The sequence below is a fragment of the Diabrotica virgifera genome, chromosome 3 (assembly GCF_917563875.1).
Source record: "Diabrotica virgifera virgifera chromosome 3, PGI_DIABVI_V3a".
Taxonomy (NCBI): Eukaryota; Metazoa; Arthropoda; class Insecta; order Coleoptera; family Chrysomelidae; genus Diabrotica; species Diabrotica virgifera.
This window is the reverse complement of record NC_065445.1, coordinates 268,640,709-268,663,208: the sequence shown is the minus strand read 5'-3', so window position 1 is coordinate 268,663,208 and position 22,500 is coordinate 268,640,709. Positions and strand designations below refer to the sequence as shown.

Here is a 22,500-nt window from a genome sequence, read left to right as displayed (position 1 = left end):
CCTGCGGAAAGGCAGGTTTCGGTTTCAAGAGGAACTTTAACAATAACAAAGCCAAGAAATCAGCTAGGCGTTGACTCCATAAGAAGTGTTATCTGCCTTAATTCATGGCTTATCAATTCCGATTTAAAAATGTGCTAAAGGCTATAGCGGGATAAGATGGTCAAAATTGCACCAGGCTCGATTCAGTTTTGGGATTATCCACTCGAAAAGATATAATTGAAAAACCACCCAGCCAAATTTTCAACTCCCTAGGTGCTTCTGGGGGTCCGCTATGGAAAAAAACGTGTTTTTTGAAAACAATTTTTTTCAGACGCTGTATTGGTGCAAAAAATCTGAAAAAATTCACGAAGGCGTATCTTAACAATACAAAGCTGCTTGATTTTTTTCAGATTTTTAGCTTTAAAATTTAGCCCAGGAAAAATTTTTGAAATTTTCAGAAATTTTTTAGGTTATGTTAGAAATTTTTCGCCAACTTTAAAATAATATTTTTTTGGTAAAATTTTTCCGTTCTTTCGAATGGCATAGGCACCATTATCATTTTCGACGTGGAAAATACTTAAAAATCGAAAACAACTGTTTTTTTGCATTTTTATGAAGTTTTCGACTCATAACCTCAACAACATACAGCTAAATTAAAGATCATTTACATTTTTATATGCATTCTTACCTTTACAATCAAAATCAGCTATTAAAACTTATTTTTTTTTCTACAGCCTGCACAAAAATCCAAAAACCTCTTCTTTCAGCGTTTTTACTAAATAGCCTCAAAAATCAGTAACAAAAAAAATTTTTTTAACGTTTAAAAAATAAAAATTTTGTTGTTATCGATAGAATGTAATACAATTAATACTTAAATAAATGATTTGTTTGTACGACTGTTTGAATTTCCGTCCCACTAAGGGTACCCTGCTTATAAAAAAATCAATAAATTAATATTTTTAAAGTTTAAAAAATAAAATTATTGTAGTGTTCGATAGAAAATGTTTCCCCTTTATAAAAATGCTCGTTGCGGTTGTGATTTTCAAAGCGTGCTTAGGTTAAAAAAAGGACGCCACTTTGGTGCCGTACGCAAGGAAGCGCTTCTAGCCACGTTTTTGGGAAATACTCAGGAAAAACTCAGTCCTCAAGTACCTGCCGCCAAAGCCACTTTCTACCAACGTAATTAAAATCTTTTTATTAAACGTTAATGAGGAATTATTATTTAAATAAATTACTAAATTATTTGAATTCCTCAATTGATTAAATAGTGCAACCTAGAGAGTGCAGTGTTTAAACGGATTTATAATGAAATGACAAAATTCAAATTAATATACAGTATGATGCAAATGAAAGGAATAAATTCGTTATTTCTTAAACTGTCGACTTTTGTAAGGAAAAATCCCAAAAGGTCGATTCTTTTCGTGATTTTTGGCATATATATCATACTAGTAGTGACTTCATCCACCTGGGCGTGATGACGTAATCGATGATTTTTTTTAATGAGAATTAGGGTTATCTATTTGAAAAACTTACAAAGAAGTAAAAAACTTCGGTTTGTAAAATGATATAAAATTTTATTAAAAAACATTTTAAAGAAGTCATCCAAATGGATTATAGAAAAACATCAGAACGTTTTCGATCTAGTCAGGTCATCTTCATAAATTACATAATTATTTATTAAAATTATACTTTTGCAATGCGACACAATGTCGATATCAATGGATTTTACTATTAGTACTCAAAAGCAGCATGGCTTCCCTGCTCGAAAAACTGAAAGGGTACTTGTCAAGACGAGTGACACAGACCGAATTTCGTCTTGACCTCGAACTCGTCTTGACCTCGAACTCGTCTTGACAAGTACCCCTTCACTTTTTCGAGCAGGGAAGCCATGCTGCTTTTGAGTACTAATAGTAAAATCCATTAACATCGACATTGTGTCGCATTTCAAAAGCACAATTTTAATAAATATTTATGTAATTTTGAAGACTAATATATAAACTAGTGGGCTAGTTTCAATTACTATACACAGAATGTCACTGAAGATGACCTGACTAGATCGAGAACGTTCTGACGTTTTTCTATAATCTATTTCAATGACTTTTTTAAAAGTTTTTTAATAGAATTTTATACCATTATACAAACCGAAGTTTTTTACTTCTGTGTAAATTTTTTAACTATGGTATATACAGCCAATCACTGGGACTTAACTGTCATTTAGTTATTTGAAAGGTTATTTAATGCTCTGTTTGGCAGTATAAACAGTAACATTATTATTTATACAGGGTGACCAAATTTTTTTTTAAATAAATTAATTTACAAAAAAAAATAATGTATATATAATTTATTGAATTCAAAATATATTTTACTTTCAGAAAACGGAAAAAAAATGTTTTTTAGAAAAATAAACATTACTTTTCGTTTAAATTAAACGTTCAAACTTCCAAGAGGCAGGTTGCTGGCAGGAGCTGGCTTGAACATTTAATTTAAGTGAAAAGCAATGTTAATATCTCAAACATTTTCTTCTGTTTTCTAACAGCAGTAAAATATATTTTGAAGTAAATAAATTACTTAAATTCTTCTTTTTATGTCAATTAATTTAATTCAAATTTTTTTATTTGTTCACCCTGTATAAATAATTATGTTAGTGTTTATATTACTGAATAGAGACTGAATATCCTTTCAAATGAGCTGGCATACGAGCCATATTCTCATTTTAACAAATCATCGATAACGTCATCACGCCCAGAAGAATGACGTCACTTGTATTACACTCGACCCGTTTCGGGATTTTTCCTTAAAGTCGCCAGTTTACGAAATAACGAATTTATTCCTTTCATTTCACCATGCTGTATATTAATTTGAATTTGAATTTTGTAATTTCATGATTGCGTAGTAACTTTTTAATAATTAATTTATTAATCCCTTTAAACACTCTGCACCCTTCAGGTTGCATTATTTAATCAATTAAGTAATTCAAATAATTTAATAATTTTGTTAAATAATAATTCCTCATTAACGTTTAATAAAAAGATTTAAAAAAAAAGTAGTTAGTGTCTTTGACGGCACGTACTTGAGGACTGACTTTTTCCTAATTTTTTCCCAAAAACCGTGGCTAGAAGTGCTTCGTTGCGTACGGCACCAAAGTGGCGTGATTTTTTTTAAAAATAAGCACGCTTTGAAAATCACAACCGCAATAATCATTTTTATAAAAGAGGTACATTTTCTATCGAACACTACAAAAATTTTATTTTAATTTTTTAAACGTTAAAAAACAATTATTTTTTGACTGATTTTTGAGGCTATTTAGTAAAAACGCCGAAAACGGGGTTTTTGGATTTTTGTGCAGGCTGTAGGAGAAAAAATAAGTTTAAGTAGCTGATTTTAATTGTAAAGGTAAAAATACATATAAAAATGTAAATGATCATTAATTTAGCTGTATGTTGTTGAGGTTATAAGTCGAAAAATTAAACGTTAAAAAAGTTAATTTATTGATTTTTTATAAGCCTATGGCAGGGTACCCTTAGTGGGACGATATTATTATATATGAAATTCAAATAATCGTGCAAACAAATCATTTATTTAAGTATTAATTGTATTACATTCTATCGATAACAACAAAATTTTAATTTTTTCAACGTTAAAAAAAATTAATTTTTGACTGATTTTTGAGGCTATTTAGTAAAACCGCCGAAAACGGGGTTTTTGGATTTTTGTGCAGGCTGTAGGGAACAAATAAGTTTTAATAGCTGATTTTGATTGTAAAGGTAAGAATACATATAAAAATGTAAATGATCATTAATTTAGCTGAATGTTGTTGAGGTTATGAGCCAAAAACTTCAGAAAAATGTCAAAAAAAAACAGTTTCTTCGATTTTTAAGTATTTTCCACGTCGAAAATGATATTGGTGCCTATGCCATTTGAAAGAACGAAAAAAATTTAACAAAAAAACATTATTTTAAAGTTGGCGAAAAATTTCCAACATAACCTAAAAAATTTCTGAAAATTTCAAAAAATTTTTTCTGGGCTTAATTTTAACGCTAAAAATCTGAAAAAATCAAGCAGTCTTGTATTGTTAAGATACGCCTTTGTGAATTATTTCAGATTTTTTGCATCAATACAGCGCCTGAAAAAAATTATTTGCAAAAAAACACGTTTTTTCCATAGCGGACCCCCAGAAGCACCTAGGGACTTGAAAATTTGGCTGACTGAGTTTTCAATTATATCTTTACGAATGGCTAATCCCAAAACTGAATCGAGCCTGGTGCAATTTTGACCATCTTATCCCGCTATAGCCTTTGATATTTAAAATAAAATCTAGTTTTTATTATTAGGTAGTCAAGATATTTCAAGATTTCTTGTTTTCTTGACAAGAAATCTTGGTATTGACATAAAATTTCTTGTCTTGTCTTGAAATCTAAAATTACTTCTTGTCTTGAAATCAAGACAAGATCTTGAAATTTTCAAGAAGTTGGCGACCCCTAATCGTGTCGTATGAGCATTTTAAGAATGGCTAAAATCCATGAATTAAAGTTCGAATTGTTGTATTTATCAGATTTGGTCCCTAGCGACGTCCATCAAATCTGTTTCAAATATTTAAAAAATTCATGTATGGAAAACATTTGTCATCAAAAATGATGAGGTCATAACAGCTGTGGACGCGTATTTCGCAGCCCTTCTCACTTCAGAGATGAAATTTATAAATTGGAATCTCATTGGAACAAGTGTACTGCTTTTCAGGAAGACTATACTGAATAATAAAGTGTATTTCAAACCATAAAATTGTGTTTTTCTTATCGAACCTAAACCGAACTTATTGAACATGCTAGTATATTGTTTTTATTTTTAGGATTTGATCCGAAAACCGCTACTCAAACTCCTCAAGAAGGCGACAGTACCCAAAACAAAGATAGATTTTTCATGCCTGGTATTACCGGGCGTTTTAGAGACCAGATCGAAAAACGTAAAATGTTATGGCAAAAGAAAGATCCGGAACCAGAACAGGCTGGACCCGCAGTGCCTATCCACAATCCAAAGCTCCAAGCGAACGCCCCAAGGTCTACTAAGTTGTGGGAGGCGACCACTTTTGCACAGGACACAGACGGTAAGTGTAAATTTTCTATACTGTGAATTTATGTTGTACTACATTTCTTAATGTTTAACAGCACGCTAATCTCACTATGTATATATTCTTCTTCTTCTTCTTTTATATAGGCAGTACTGCCTGTTTTTCTTCAACGGTGCCTTTCATTCTGCCCCTAAGTTGTAATTCCATCTTTTCCTTGAGCGTCCTATACTTCTTCTGCCTAACGGTAACTTGTCCCTGGCTCTCCTTGATTCTGACATCCTGCTTATGTGTTTATTCCACTCTTCTTTTCTGTTCTTTACCCAGGTATTAATATTGTCTACCCCACATACGCGTCTGATTTCCTCACTTCTTACCCTGTCCTGTAGTCCTTTTCCAGCCATCCTTCTTAAGATCTTTATTTAGTTGGTCTCCAGATGTCTTCGTGTTTTGCTTGTATCTGGTCTTGTTTCGGCCGTGTAAGTCATAACTATCCTAATAACTGACTTGTACAGAGTTGGGATAAAGTATGGAACCAAGCAAATATCTTTGAAACGAAAAGAACAATATTTATGAAACTTTGCATGCAAGTACAGTGACGCAAAAGGCATCTGATGTCATATTTTTTATTACTACTCCACTTCCGGTTTCACCGGAAATACCCTTACTTATTTACTTTAAATGGGACACCCTGTATATTTTTGCGGATTTTAAAAGAACTTGTTATTTTTAATTCATACATACCAAATTTGGAAGAAAAAACTATTAGAACAAGAAATAAATCTCTTTACAGTTAAAAAATAAGTTAATTTATTTACGTTAGACCAATGATACTAAAAATAAAAAAAATAATTTCAAATGTTGAAAATGTCTGCTGTTTACCTCCTGACTACGTGCAAGTCTATAAATAAATTCGTGAGTCACTTTTTGCAAGATTTCTCCACGTATTCACATTCATCAATTATTCTTTGTCTCAAATCCTGCAAGCATGTTGGTCGCCTAACGTAAACATGTGATTTTAGATAACCCTAAAGAAGAAAAATCTGACGGGTTGAGGTCCGGAGAACGAGCGGGCCATTTTATGAATCCTCTACGTCCAATCCATCGACAAAAACTCGACGAAAATTAACTTCCAAAAAATGAAAATTCACCATAACCGATTATCATTAATATTTCAATACGATCTTTTTCACTTAAATGAACCATTTTTAATACAACTTATTTCTGTCAATTTATTAGTTCAGTAGCCGTTTTACCTACTAAACTAAATTCAAATAAGTCATGCACTGCATGTAAACAAGAACTTTTACAGATAGATGGTACTAGTTTACTTCCTACTACATTGTATTAATACAAAAAATTATCTACAGACACTTTTTAACAAATTTTTTCTACCAAATTTGCAATGTATGAATTAAAAATAACAAGTTACTTTAAAATCCGCAAAAATATACAGGGTGTACCATTTAAATTAAATAAGTTAAGGTTATTTCCGGTGAAACCTGAAGTGGAGTAGTAACAAAAAATATGGCAACAGATGCCTTTTGCGTCACTGTACTTGCATGCAAAGTTTCATAAACATTGTTTTTTCGTTTTAAAGATATTTGCTTGGTTCCATACTTTATCCCAACCCAGTATATTCGGCCCTTTGTTTCCAATCTTAGGTGTTTGTTTTTCCAAATTGTGTCGTTTAGGCATCCGGCCGTTCTACTGGCTTTAATTATTTGGTATTTTCCCTCTTCTTCGATATTGTTGTCTGCTGATAAATTAATTCCCAGGTATTTGAAAGTCATTACTTGTTGTATAATTTGATTGTCTAACTCCAATTTGCATCTTATAGGTTCTTTGGCTATTACTAAGCTTTCTGTTTTTTTTTTGCTGATATTTTCATATTCATTTCTTTTGCGTTAATGCTGAATTCGTGCAGTAATCTTTATAGGTCGTCTTCACACTCTGCTACTAACACGGTGTCATAGGCGTAACAGAGTATTTTTATCTCTCTATCGCTCATTTTCTACCCTCTTTTTTTTCTTCACTTGTTTTATTATTGCATCCAACAACAGTAGAGGGCTTAGTGAATCTCCTTGCCTGATTCCTGTGTTTGTTTCTATGGGTTCTGTTATTATTCCATTGACTTTCATTTCTATTTTATTTCTTACATATATGTTTTCTGTCAGTTTTGTGATATCCAGTGGTACATTTTTGTGATATAGTAAGTGTATCATGTCTTTTAATTATTGGTTTCTATCAAACGCTTTCTCTAGCTAGGTCTATGAAACAGAAAAAGGCCCGTTTGTTATATTCTAATGATTTCTCCGCTATTTGCCGTATCACAAAAACTGCATCGTTACATGATCTTTCACTTCTAAATCCTTGTTGTTCATCCGATATATTTATGCACGCCATTATTTTCTCCAACAGTATTTTTGTTGTGAGTTTCAGGGGGAGAATTTATGGTACACCTCATTTCTGAATGTTGGACAGCACTATAATCTCTTCCAAGTACCAATCTGTTCCTAATACCACATCTTCCAAGCTGACATATTTTTAAAAATGAATAAACATTATCAATTTCGTTGCAACCCGAAAGGCCGCTTCTTAGCCCCTCATTAATAGTGATGTTGATTATAGTTACTTTCGAGTATTCGTTACAAGTCGTTACTTTTTTATAAAGTAATCATTTACAGTATTCGTTACTTTGATTACTATGATTACTTTTGTTACGTTTTTGTATTTGAGTACCGGTAATCATATCGAGAATCGTATTTCTCAGTAGGTAGGTATTTTGTATAAAGTAATCATTTACAATATTCGTTACTTTGATTACTATGATTACTTTTGTATTTGAGTACCGGTAATCATATCGAGAATTGTATTTCTCAGTAGGTAGGTATTTTGTATAGGTATATCGATATAACAACGACCTTCACCAACCTGTTTAAGGGATAAAAATAATTTGATGACTATTATTACTTTTGTATTTGAGTACCGCTAATCATATCGAGAGTCGTATTTCTATAGGTATTCTGTAGGTAGATATTTTGTATAGGTATTCCGATATAATAAGGACCTTCACCTATCTGTTTAATGGATAAAAATGATTTGATATGTAAAATAGGAGATGATTGAATGCTCGAATATTTGAAATTTATGGAAATAAAAGGCAGATATAATCTAGTTGCTCGATATTTGCCTTTTATTTCCATAAATTTTATATGTAATTTATGATTGTAAAAATTATAAAAAACAAGGGGTGCCCGATATAATGTTGACCAGACTAATTAGTTAGTATGTAATTAAAAAATGACTTTTTTTTTATAAATTCTAATTAACTTTTTTCGGCCCGTGCAGATATCTATTAGGATTTTAGATTTTTGGATCATTCGAAACAAAAAAGGTGTTTTGTAATTTTTCTCTTAAGTTGATCATTTTCGAGTTATAAACAAATTAAAAGTAAAAAAAGCGAAAAATTACAATTTTAAGGCTCAAAAACATAGTTAAAAATAACATTTTTGAAATTACGATGTACCTAAATTGAATTCAAAACTTCCTGTATCAGTTCTCGAAAGGATTTTGGGCTTATTTAATTTTAAAACTTTGTTTTTTGGTAGAAAGTAATCAAGTGTACTGATTGTAGATATAATAGTCGTTACTCGCTCTGATACGATTGGTACGAAGTAATCAGAGTAATCAAAGTAGATACAATAGTCGTTACTCGCTCTAATACGATTGGTACGAAGTAACGAAGTAATCAAAGTAACGATTTGTCTCTCTGTATAGTAATCGTTACTTTCGGTATTCGTAAGTAACGAGTAATTAGTAACGAATAGTTACTTTTTCAACATCACTACTCATCAGGAGATACATCTATGCTTTTCTCTCTGACGGAACCAGGATAACACTCCGCGTGCAGTCACGGATTGCAACGAACGAAATGGCAGGGATGCCCTAGTGACAGCTGATAGAAAAAAGTTCAAGTTTTTAATCTTTTTTTTTTTCTTTCTCTGATTCTGACCTTGGTTAACTAGAACCTTTAGCCACGTAATTGTATAACTATCACTAACTCAGGTGTAATGTGTAGTGTGTGTGTTGAGTAAGTGTCTTGTTACTTTGCAAAGAGACGCTAATTGTATCCGAACGTCTGCGGTCCCTCCGGTGAGTACCGATCCCATAAGAACAGAAACTATTTTCATTTATTAATTTATAATAAATGAAAAAATTCCTGACCCTGGTGAGATTCGAACTCACTACCATTCGGAACTTTCGATCCAAATGTTAGGCGAAGTTTTTAATCTAATAGCACAGGGGTGGCCAAGCTCATTGATAGTCCGAGCCATCCTTCAAAATTTGAAATTTTTCGCGAGCCGCAATTGAACAATTTTATTTAAAAAGTGTAAACAGGTATCAAATTCTTCTCTCAGGGTTTGGATTTCACGAAATTTAGAGTAAAATAAAATGGTTCACATCGTTGTTTCAAATATACAAATAATTCTACAAGCAGCTTTACTAATTCAGGAGACTTCGATTCTTCATCATCCTTCCATCTTTTTCTGGGATGGTCTACTGATCTTCCACTGTCTTTCAAAAAACACTGTCTTTAACACTCTGTTTTACTCTGATCTTACCACATGACCTGCCATCCTATCTTAGCTTTTATTGTCTGACGATGTTTTCAGTAGAATACACAGTCACCAATTCAGCTTTGCGGCGCCTTCTCCACTTTGCTGTCCATTTATTTGAAGGGCAAATATCATTCTGAGAAGTTTCCTTTCAAAAACCAGCAGCATATTTATTTCCCGCTGATGTAGAGTCCATGTTTCGCTTCCATATGTAACAATTGGGCGAATAATTTGTATGTACATTTTGCACAGTCTTAATTTAGATTGTCCTTTGATCAGCTTAGATCTTAATAATGATCATAGGGAGTATAATGCTCTATTTCACGCAGCTATCCATGCTGAGACCTCTTTTTATGTGGTTATTATCTGTGATGACCCCCTCTAGATATTTAAACCCTTTTACAATTTCGAAGTTGTGGCCATTAATAGTTGTTATGTTCTGCCTAACTCTTGGTTTTGGATTTTTGGTTGCTAGCATTTCTCTTCATTTATTCTAAGGCCCAGACTACCTGTTTCTTCCTTGAGTTGTGAAAACATCTCTCTCACGTCTCTTGTAGAATGAGAGACTGCATCTAGATCATCAGCAAAGGTCAACAATAGTTTTGATTCTCTATTCGCATATCCCCCTGTCAGCTCAGATGATATTTTACTTAATACATTTTCCAAGGCTAAATTGAATAGCAACGGTGATAAGGGGTGTCCGTGTCTAAGTCCTGATGTTACACATTTTGAATTTAAATTTAAGACATTTTGAAACACAAAAATTAAAAGTAATTCAGATACATTTATTGAGAGCCACAAATAATCCTTCAAAGAGGCAAATGTGTCTCGCGAGCCACAGTTTGGCCACCCCTGTAATAGCACATAAAATGCCATTTTATATCCTATCAGGATATAAAAGCGGGGTGTTATCCTGGTAGAGATGCTTGCTGTACTATCTGATTGAACTAGAATATAATAGGACTGCAGTTTCGGGTTTCAACTCTATTTGAAGTACGAAGGGAAACATTCTCTCTGGAAAGGGCCTATCCGGGTAATGTGATGAAAAGTGCCCCCAACTCGATTCGAATTCTATATAGGTCACCGTTTAGCATATATAGTGAAACTAACTTTCTGAAATTTTTAGCCCCCTAGGTGGTCATGTGACCCACCTAGAGCCTAATTAGGGTTTTTAAGTTTTTATTTTTTATCTCAGCCGCATCGAGAACTAGCGACAAACTTTAAATAAAAAATTTGTAAGATTTAAAAAGTTCTGTGCGAAAAAAATTTTTGTTTTTGAAGTTATACTTCTTTACGCGCGATGAGGGTGAATTTTTATATGTTAAAACCAGGCGCATACGCATCACCCAGGCGCACACGCGCATTATAACTTTGTTCTGATTGGATGTTCAAATGACATGTCAAAAATTATCCAATATGGCAGCTGTAGGACAGCTGTGGTTTGGAGGAAAAGGTAAAGGTAAACAAATGTATAATATATTAGTTTTATTGTTGTGAGGACAGAAACAAAACAGTTTATAATATTGTAGTGACTTTTAAATAGTTTTTAAAAGCAACAGGTACGTAATAATTGTTAATGTATCATGGGTATAAACCTACCTGTTTGATCTGCCAAAATACATAGTATGTAATAATGTAATACTTTTATTTATGTAATTTGATTACCATCAATATTCACCTAATATATTGTTTTCTTACTATATGTTTTGTTGTATTTTTTTTTTCAATTCTAAAGTCCACTTTACATCAACAATAATTGAATAAGAAATTGACAACAAGTTATTCAAGGTCAAATTTGGCTTATACAAAAACACAATTCTACATCCAATTTTGCCGTGAATAAAAAGAAAATAAAGAAATTTGACAAAATAAAACATATCCAATTGTTCTATTTCATCAAATTCCTTCATTTTCTTTTACAAACCATACATTTTGTACTCGTCAAATTTGGCCTTGAATAACTTTGTCAATTTCTTGTTCAATTTATTGTTGATGTAAAGTGCACTTAAATCATTTCAATTCAAAATTACAACAATTTGATCAATTTTCAAAATATCACAAGTTTAATGACGTTCTACACCTTAGGCAAAGAATTACGGATTTGCATGAAATTTTAGTATGTTATAGTTTACTTCAAAAAACTAAGACTTGATTTTTTAAAAAATGTTTTACCGTGCCGTTTAATTACTATTAAGGGTCAAAGTTAAGTTTTAACATGGGCCCTTATGGGAATTCTTAAAAAGTTAATAACTTTTGACCCAAATTTACGATTTTTAATTATTTGTGCTTAAATTAAAGGTATTTTTGTAAGGAATAACATATTAAAAAATGAGGATTGTTTACCGTACCATTATTAAATAAAAGTGAAATTACTGTTTCGAAATTTAACAAAGTTGGTAGTAGTGAGATCAGCTGCACTCATAATTATATCCGAAACGTACGTGTCAATCACATGACCTCGGTGGTCTAGTTGTTGAGCGTTCGGTCAGAGTTCGAAACGTCGCGGGTTCCAATCCTCTACGATTCATTTTTTTTTAGTTGTTTTAATAAAAATTTTTTGAAAGTGGTAGATAAGAAAGTTAGTTTAATATTTAAATAGAATACAATTACTTCGTTAAAATTATATAATAGAAGTATAACTTCTTACGTGCGTACAAAGTACACACACATTCTTTTTTAATTTTTAGCGGGAAATTTAAATTTTAGAACGATTTTAAAATTTTAAATGAGTATAAAAAAATAACTAAGACATTCGTTTTCACGAAAAAAATATATAACGTGTATTTTTGCATAATATTTCACCCTGAATTTTTTCAAATTTTTAAAATTGGTGAAACGCCCCTTCAAAAATAAAAAACCGCATTTTTTCGGTTTTTTTTTTCGTTTTTTTGATACAATTTTATACATATTTTTCAAAAAAGGTAACACCGTCACTGGAGCAGGTAAAAAATTTAAAAAGAATTGGGGTTTTCTTAATAAACATTTTTTGTAACACCATCCATTTTCAAGATACAGGGCGTTGAAGAAAACAAAATTTTACACATTTTTTACGATTTTGTCGAAACTACTGGCAACATTGTAATAAAACTTGGCGGGTTTTAAGAGGTAATTATTGTGCATGTTTTGACATACAATTAAGGATTTGATATTCATCATTAGCGCGCTTAGGGGTAATGGTCTGAACTTTTCAAAGAAAAAAAGATAGTATGCCACTGACATATTTCAAATTAACAATCATTTTTAAATTCCTCATTCAATTTGCGATAAAAAAACTATCTTATCATTTTTTCATACGAGGCGCCGTTTTGCTGCAAAAAATAAAATATCGTTAACTCTTCCAAAGTATTCGAATTAGTTTTTATAGTGGACGTACGAGTTTACGTATGTAGATGTAGAAACTACTAATAGAAGTTCGAATACTTTGTAAGGGTTAAGATGTTTTATTTTTTGAATAAAAATGGCGCGTGGTATGAAAAAATAGGAAGATAGATTTTTTGTCACAAATTAAACGAGGAATTCAAAAAGGATTGTTAATTTGAAATATGTCAGTGGCGTACTATCTTTTTTCTTTAAAAAGTTCAGACTATTACCCGTATATGCGCCAATGATAAATATAAAATTCTTAATTGTATGTCAAAAAATGCACAACAACTACCTCGTAAAACTCGCCAAATTTTATTACAATGTTGCCAGTAGTTTCGGCAAAATCGTAAAAAATGTGTAACATTTTGTTTTCTTCAACGCCCTGTATTGAAAATGGATGGGATTACAAAAAATTTTTATTAAGCAAACCCCAATTATTTTTCAGTTTTTTACCTATTCTAGTGACGGTATTACCTTTTTTGAAAAATATATATAAAATTGTATCAAAAAACGAAAAAAAAACCGAAAAAATGCGGTTTTTTATTTTTAAAGGTGCATTTCACCAATTTTAAAAATTTGAAAAAATTCAGGGTGAAATATTATGCAAAAATATACGTTATATATTTTTTTCGTGAAAACGAATGTCTTAGTTATTTTTTTTATACTCATTTAAAGTTTTAAAATCGTTCTAAAATTTAAATTTCCCGCCAAAAATAAAAAAAAAAAAAATTTCGGACAGAACTTTTTAAAGCTTACAACTTTTTTATTTAAAGTTTTTCGCTAGTTCTCGATGCGGCTGAAATAAAAAAAATAAAAACTTAAAAAGCCTAATTAGGCTCTAGGTGGGTCACATGACCACCTAGGGGGCTAAAAATTTCAAAAAGTTAGTTTCACTATATATGCTAAACGGTGACCTATATGGAATTCGAATCGAGTTGGGGGCACTTTTCATCATCTTACCCGGCTAGGCCCTTTACCGCCTGAGCAGATGGGATGTGAATTATAAATTGTAAAATTCTCTCATCTTCTTATAGTCTTAGAATCCGTATGGCTTGCATTTTTAGAAGCCTCGGATGGTGTAACCAGAGTCTAGAGTGTAACCTTAGTCCGTATTTATTCTCATTAGTTTTGGACCAGATAACAGCGAAACTATAGGGTAACATTCCATGGTGCTTAATGTATGCTGATGATGTCGTGTTAGTAGGAAATAGTGAAAGAGACGTAGAACAAAAACTGGAACAGTGGAGGCAAGCTCTGGAGGAAAAAGGTTTAAAACTTTTTTTTTATAGCCTTTTTTCTATTCGAAATGTCGAATAAAGGCCTCTCCCATTTCTCGCCATTCATCTCTGTTGTGTGTGAGGCGTTTCCACATTGGTCCTGCGACTCTTCTGATGTCATCGCTCCAGCTCCAGCGCATTTGATGTCTTCCTCTTGGTCTCTTCGCTTCGTACGGTCGCCAGTTTCCAACTTCCTTGCTCCATCTACCATTTTCGAGACGTTCGTTGTGTCCAGCCCATTTCCATTTTAATTTAGCCGCTTGTTCCACGGCATCCCTTACTTTTGTTTTGTTTCGGGTTGCTTCGTTTGTTTGCCGATCTATTAGTGAGATACCAAGCATCTGTCGTTCCATGGCTCTTTGAGTTTTTCTAATCTTGTCCATGTTCATTTTTGTGAATGTCCAGGTTTGAGCTCCGTAAGTGAGAACGGGAAGGATACAAGAATCGAACACTTTGGTTCGAAGGTATTGTGGTATCTTTTTGTCTTTTAGTATATATGAGAGTTTTCCGAATGCAGCCCATCCCATTCTTACTCGTCTGCTTATTTCGGTAGTTTGATTTTCTTTGTTTACCTTGATATTCTGACCTAGATATATATATTCTTTTACATGTTCCACTTTTGTTCCTTGGATGGTTATCGTTGGTTGATCATCTTTGTTCGACATTAGCTTAGTTTTGCTCAAGTTCATTTTTAGTCCTTTTTTTAAGGATTCTCTATGAAGCTCATCGATCATCACCTTCAGTTCTTTCCAGCTGTCGGCTATTAGTACCACGTCATCTGCATATCTTAGGTGGTTTAAATACTTTCCATTTATCGAGAGTCCCTTTGTTTCCCAATTTAATGATTTAAAGATGTCTTCAAGTGCGGCAGTAAATAGTTTTGGAGATATGGTGTCTCCCTGTCTTACTCCTCGGTTGATTTTGATTGGCCTAGTTTTCATGTCGTTATCCATCGTGACTACCATTTCAGCATGTTTGTATATATTATGTATTAATATCCTATATCTAGAATCGATTCTGCTATTGACCAGTGCTTCCTCAATAGCCCATAATTCTATGCTGTCAAAAGCTTTTTCGTAATCTATAAATGCTAAGTAGATTGGTAAGTTGTACTCGTTAACTTTTTCCATTAGGATCTTTAGTGTGTGAAGATGGTCGCATGTACTGAAGCCTTTTCTAAAACCGGCTTGTTCTGCTGGTTGATATACATCGAACTTTGTTGTCAATCTATTTGTAATTATTTTTGTGAATGTTTTATAAAGTTGTGATAGTAGTGATATTGGACGATAATTTTTCAGATCTGTATTGTCACCTTTTTTGTGTATTAAGATTGTGTTAGCAGTATTCCATTCCTTTGGTATGTTTCCTTCAAATAGGCATTTATTGAAAAGTATTTTTAGGTATCTGATAACTTCTTCACCGCCGTCTTTCAGCATTTCTGCCAGAATTCCATCGTTACCCGGTGCTTTATTTCTTTTCATTTCTTTAAGTGCATTTTCTATTTCTGCTTCGCTTATTTCGGGCATTAATTCAGAGTTTACGTTTGTCATTTGCCTTTTCAGATTTTGCTTTGAACAGTCGGAGGGATCGTTTTTTGAATGGTATAATTCAGTATAGAAGTTTTCAATTATCTTCGATATCTGAGCTTTAAAACTTAGTAGGACAAAAACAGAGTATTTGGAATGTTCATTTAAAAATGGAGTTACTACAAATAAAATGGTATCTGTGGATGGTGAACTGATTGTATAAAGCAGCGGTTCTCAATCTTTTTGTATCATGTACCACCAAATACTTTTTATTATTTTTGGTACCACCTAACTGAAATGCATATCTAACTAGGTGATCTAATATACTATAATACTATATACCTATAATACTGGTGCTGATTTTGGCTGTTTTTGCGTTTTGTGTACCACCTCAAAAAATGAAATGTACCACCAGTGGTACATGTACCACAGATTGAGAACCGCTGGTATAAAGCAATAGTTTTAAGTACCTGGGATCGGTAGTACAGAGTAATGGAGATATAGATGGAGATGCATGCAGTAGAATTAGGGCTGGATGGATGAAGTGGAAAGAAGCGAGTGGTGTGTTGTGTGACAGAAAAATTCCAATGAAGCTGAAGGTAAAATTCTATAAAACAGCCATAAGACCGGCTATGGTGTACGGAACTGAATGTTGGGCAGTGAAGAAGAAAGAGGAACAACGAATGCATGTGGCGGAAATAAGAATGCTTAGATGGATGAGTGGAGTGACAAAAAAGGATAAAATTAAAATAGGTATATTAGGGTAAGATTAGGTTTGGCACCAATTGATCCCAAAAAAGTAGGAGAGGAAGACCAAAGAAGACGCGGGGGGAGACGATTAGGCAGGACATGTTGGTAAAGGGGATTAACATTGATATGACCCAAGATAGAATTGTGTGGAGAAATGCAATGATGATGGATGGTGTAATCAGAGAAGGTTTTCCTTTGTTTTTAATCTGGTAGGATATAAAATGGTATTTTAGAAATAATTTTATGTGCTATTAGATTAAAAACTTAGTTAAACTTTTTTGAAATCTCTTTCTGTTCCAATTCGGTCAAATCAAATTTTGTTCATCAAAACTAGTGTGGTCTGAATGGTCGTGTAATTTGCATGCAAAGGTACGGCGTAGGGTTTCTCCAACAGAGGAGCAAATAAGTAGAAGTGCTAGATCTTGCAACGGGTCTTCTGAGTCAGCAGATATTAGTGCTTATTTTTCCAGTTTGGTTTTACACTTGGACGTTCAGACTCCCAGCAAGGGAGAATAGCAGGCAAACGCAGTACAGGACGAAGAACTTGCGAGATTAGTATGGTGTTGATACAAGCATGCTATTTAGGATGGCAATGAATAAAATTAAGATAGCTATGATGGTAACCAACGTTCTGAAAGAATATGGTACATGAAAAGAAAGTTCAGAATTCCAGGCGATTCCAGATGTTGAGGAGTAGCTTCTTTCCATTTAGAAAGAAAATTTCTTTCTACTGGATGTTGTAGATGGGTTGATTTGACCAGAAAGATTAATGATTTCGAGTCTTTATGCTGTGGGTTGTTGATCATCGAGAGGTGTTTTAGTAGTACACATCCATTAGTGATTCTTGCTGTCTTGTTGATAGCTATACACAGTACACGATTTTAAAAAAATCTTAATATACGTCAACTTTCATTTTTGAATGGCCATCAATTGCTATATACAGTGATGAGCGTGCTAATAACCGGCAAAATAACTCAAAAGATGGAAAACGTAGTGCATTGTGAAATAGAACGACATGAAACTAGTAGAGGTGTAAAACTATATCGAAGGAATCTATAAATTGACAATATGTTACATAGTTTCCCACCTTTAGACGTATCGGCGGACAACTGTCACTGTAACACGAGAATTTTATAAAAATCTCCTGTCACAAACGTCTAAAGGTGGGAAACTATGTAATATAATGTAAATTTATACGTTCCTATCGATAATTTTACACCTTTACTAGTTTCATCTCTTTCTATTTCACAACGCATTATGTTTTCCTCCTTTTGTGTTATTTTGTCGGTTATTAACACGCTTATCACTGTTTACGTTAGATATTATGTTGCCAGTGTTGGCGTAATGACGTAATCGACGATTTTCTAAATACAAACCGTTGTGACGGTACTCCTCATTTGAAAGGTCTCCTAATCGGCTTTGCAACGACGTATCATTCGAATATTTATTTGTACAGGATTACCCAAAATCTTTGCTTTATTAATACAATTAACTTATAATTAACAAATAAATGTTTAGTGTAGTACAATTAAATTATAATAAATATTGAAATTAATAACCTTCAGCAATTTAAATTCTCTCCTAACCTTTTTGGATGACTTGACTTGACTTTCAATTTCCGTTCTGATGCACTCCTTCAACTCTTCTACACTAATCGATCGACTTTAATACACTTTGCTCTTCAAATATTCCTATAAAAAGTCCAAGAGAGTCAAATCTGGAGACTTTGGTGGTCATTCGATAGATCCCCTTCTACCTATCCACCTACCTGAGAAAACGTTATTCACGTAAATCCACGAAATATAAATATTTGGGAAATTGTTAGGTATACATTTTGCGAAGACATATTTTTAGCTTTAGCACAACTAAACAGTTAATTTTTTTGCAGGTAAAGTAGCCAATAAATTTAAGAGATTGATGGGCATAAAAACGCCAAGCGAAGGCAGCAATTCCACGACGGAGGTCCTCAAGAAACAAGACGAGATGTTTAACGCTATGGAGCAACAATACGAGGTAGCGCGAACCACCACGCATACGATGAGAGGCGTAGGATTAGGATTTAGCAGTTATAACCGATAACTTTGCCTTTAGTGTAAGACGAACAACCATTTTGCTATAATTTAGGGAAAGAACATTTTTTTATCTAAATTATTTGCTGAGTAATTATTAAAAGGTTCGGTACAAAAATAGTGTGCAACTCAAAACAGTGTACAGTCTTAACTAAAAGAAGTTTTTCAATAAAAATAATGTAATTTATTACCAAATGCTTGTTCAAATTTGCCGCGAAAATGCCATGTAGTATGGAGCAAAGTGGAAACCGCACAAAAAGTTGTTAGAAGATTCGTGTCTCGATTTTTTTTTAAATGCATCAATTGGGTGTAAAATGAATTAGACGCCCAATTTCTTCTCTTCTTCTACTTTTTGTGTAGTCATGGCTGTCTGTTTTTTCAATGTGCCTCACTAAGTTGTTGTTCCATCGATTTTTTGGTCTTCCCACTGATCATCTTCTCATTGGGGAATTGCCTCTCGCTGTCCTTACTACTCTGTTGTTATTCGGCCTGTGTAGTCATTCCATTCTACTCTTGTGTTTCTTACCCAGTTATTAATTTTCTCCACCTTGGATCTCCGTCGTATATCTGTACGTCTCTGCCCCATAGCGACTTACCATCGATTTTTCGAAGGATTTTTATCTCTGTTGTTTCTAGCATTCTTTTTGATTTTGTCCTCTGTGTGTCAGGGCTTTCTGCCTTTCATTTCTTTTCTGATATTTTTATTTCTCCATACTGTTTCATTCAGGCAACTTGCGGCTCTGTTTCGACTTTCCGTAGCTAGATATTGTGAGGCCTAGATATTTAAACTTCGTCACTTGTTCTAGTATTTGACCCTCCAGCTTTAATTTAAATTTTAGTAAATTTTCTGACCTCCAGTGCCCCTTTAAACAGAAACTTGAAGTAAAGATTAAATAGCAGGGGTGACAGAACACATCCTTGTCTAACTCCCTTCTAACTTTGGCGTTTTGGTTCCAGTACAAGTTTTTAAGTAGTTTGGTGTCATTCCCATCTAAACCGTGCACACATTCTAATAGTAGGTCGTGCCTTACGCTGTCAAATGCTTTTTCAAAGTTTGTGAAGCATATAAAATATATATTTTTGTTGGTCGTAGCATTTTTGGACTAGAACTAATAAATTAAAGATGGCTCTCTCGTTCCCATGCCGGCTCTGAATCCAAACCGATCGCAGTCATTCACTTTCTCTTTAAAAAATATGTTTAACCATACATATAAAAAACTTGAATGTCTCCAAATTGTAGCAAAATGGTTAAGGAAACTTTGTACATTATTGTGTATTTTGATCCATTTAGTGGAGTAAAGGGGGTGATTTTACATTTTACTTTAAAAATATAGAATATCAAAAATTGATTGTGTTTGGATGTATAGTAAAAGTAAAAAAAAATACCGGTGCGCGTCACAGTAGGATGACTTCGAAATTTAGATATTTTCAGAAAATATTAACTGTGGACAGTCACCATATTTATGTCATTTCATATTTCTGGGAGTTGTTAACGTTTTTCAATTATTGTATGAAATAGTTTAAAACAAGATCTATTCGCTGGGAGGGTTACAAACGCTAATATTATTAATTAAATTACATGATTATTATGAAAAAATATGAAATTAAAAAAAATTGTTAATTTTCTGCAAATTGGAGGTATAAAATTATTTATCATAAGAACCACTGGCTTAAAGCGCTGCTAAGTCTAAAGGAAATTAAACAATGGAAAAGCTGTTAAAAATGTTTCCTTTGGCTTACGATTTTTTTTGAATGAATTCATCATCATCATAAGTGGCTCGACAATCCGTTGTGGATCTTGGCCTGCTCACAAAGAAGCCGCCACTTCTGTCGATTCCTGGCAACTTCCCTCCATCTTCTGACCCCTAGAATCTTTTGGTCTTCTTCCACATCATCAATCCATCTTCTTCGTGGTTTCCTCTACTTCTTGTGCCCTCTGATTTTGAAAATGTTAATCTCCTCGTGCATTAGGCCCCGTTCTCATGACAGGCGCTTATTGCGCGTTTTGATAACACGCGATTACAACTACATACATTTTACTTGAGATCGCGCGTTAAGCGCCTTAAATCGAGCGTTAAGCGCCTGTCATGAGAACGGGCCCTAATCTCCTCCTGATCTGACATCCTAGCAATGTGTCCAGCCCATCTAAGTCTCTGCTCTTTAACGAATTTCACAATATCTGGATCGTTGTATAACTGATATAGTTCAAAGTTGTATCTTCGACGCCATAGCCCATTTTCATTTAGGCCCCAAAAATCTTTCTATCGTAAGAATTTTTTTGTAAAAAAGACCAAGAACTCTTTCATTATTTTGAAATAAGATCTACGTTACAGCCCCATATATCAAAACCGGTCTTATTAAGGTCTTGTATACTGGGTGTCCCCGAAAATAGTGCGTTCCTTTAAGGTATGGATATAATACACAATTTAGAATAAAAAGTCCTATAACATTTTTTTCTTTTTTTTTTTTAATTAAGTTAACCGTTTCCAAGAAAAAAATTACATTGTTCTCCATATAAGTGAATTTTTATTTTCATAAATTTGAATGACATGGCAACGTAGCCTAGAAGAACTTGCTGTGACTGTGGAAATTTAACCTAATAACCCCTTGTTTATTTACTTGAGGTGTGGTTTTTGGGGTTGTTGACATCGTAGGTACCTACCTGCAAAATAATGGATATGGGTTTGGTTGATATTTACATTATTTTACCTACCAGATGCAACTGACCTACAAACCTACTTTGTTAATCTTTAGATTTTTGAGTTACGCGTTGTTGCCAGACTTCAATTTGCATATCAAAATGAATTTTCGTTTTTTGGTCAAACGGATAAATTTAGAAAAAAATGTTATGAGTTTTTTGCTCTACATTGTGCCTTCTACCTATACCTTTAAGGAAAGCACTATTTTCTGGGACACCCTGTATATTGAGCTTTACTGCAGGTTTTATATTTTAATTTTTTTTTAAATGTTTCTGGAGACTGTAACTAGTTGTGTTTGCTATGCGTCTTTTTATTTCGTAGCTTGTTGTGTTTACTAGCGATCCAAGATGTTTGACTTCTTTGACTTACTCAAAGGTATGGTTGTTGACTTTAATTCTCTGTTGGATGTTTCGTAAGTTTTTAGAAACCAACATATATATGGTTTTTTCCTCGTTTACCACAAGTCCTAATTCACTCGCTGCGTCCGCAAGCCGTGTAAAACACTGCACCAGGTCTTTTTTGAATGAATTGCTGCTTATAATAAAATATGCAATTACTCAAAAAGGACTTACGGTTACAGTAAACAATTTTCAACAGCATTTCTAAGGCAAATGTTCAGATCTTCCCACACTTATGAAAATGAAGTATAAACGTTAAATATAAATCTTTAACAGTTTAAAAATACCACAATTACCGGTTTTTAAATCTTATAGTGATTAATATGGTTATTAATTTCTTTTTATTAATGGAGGTAATTATTTTGTATAAATGGTTGATTAAACATGTATAAAACGTTATCGTGTATCCTTTTTTTATTTACAAGAGTTTCCTATTTAAAAAATGTAAGGATTGATATTATTTTATTTATTTTGCACTTTCTTGAATTATCTTTTTGTACTTTACTCCACTATATAGTACCTATATAGGCTGTTTAATATACATTTTGGTATGTTAGCTTAAATATATAGCTATTGTGATTTAAAATAAAACTAAAAGAAATCGTGTACTTCTTTATTCTTATTTGTCCTACAAAACCACCAAACAGTATTTCTGTTTAGTGGTTTAGTAATAGTCTATATTTCATGTACTATAGCCTTTCGATTTTCTGCTGTATTTTTAAAAACATTTAGACAAGCTCAACTCAAGCTAACAATAC

General features: G+C 33.0%; 1 protein-coding gene across 3 annotated transcripts in view; it reads left to right on the top strand.

Annotated features, from left to right (window-relative positions):
- The window catches only part of LOC114326442 (U1 small nuclear ribonucleoprotein 70 kDa), a 58,135-nt gene extending 35,785 nt beyond the window's left edge, over positions 1-22,350 (top strand). For all 3 annotated transcript variants that reach the window (XM_028274816.2, XM_028274850.2, XM_028274841.2), the window contains 2 exons: positions 4,826-5,080; positions 18,465-22,350. In XM_028274816.2, coding sequence (XP_028130617.1) covers positions 4,826-5,080; positions 18,465-18,655 — 446 coding nt within the window. In that variant the 3' untranslated portion in view covers positions 18,656-22,350. The remainder of the gene's footprint in view (positions 1-4,825; positions 5,081-18,464) is intronic.
- The last annotated feature ends 150 nt before the right edge of the window (positions 22,351-22,500 follow it).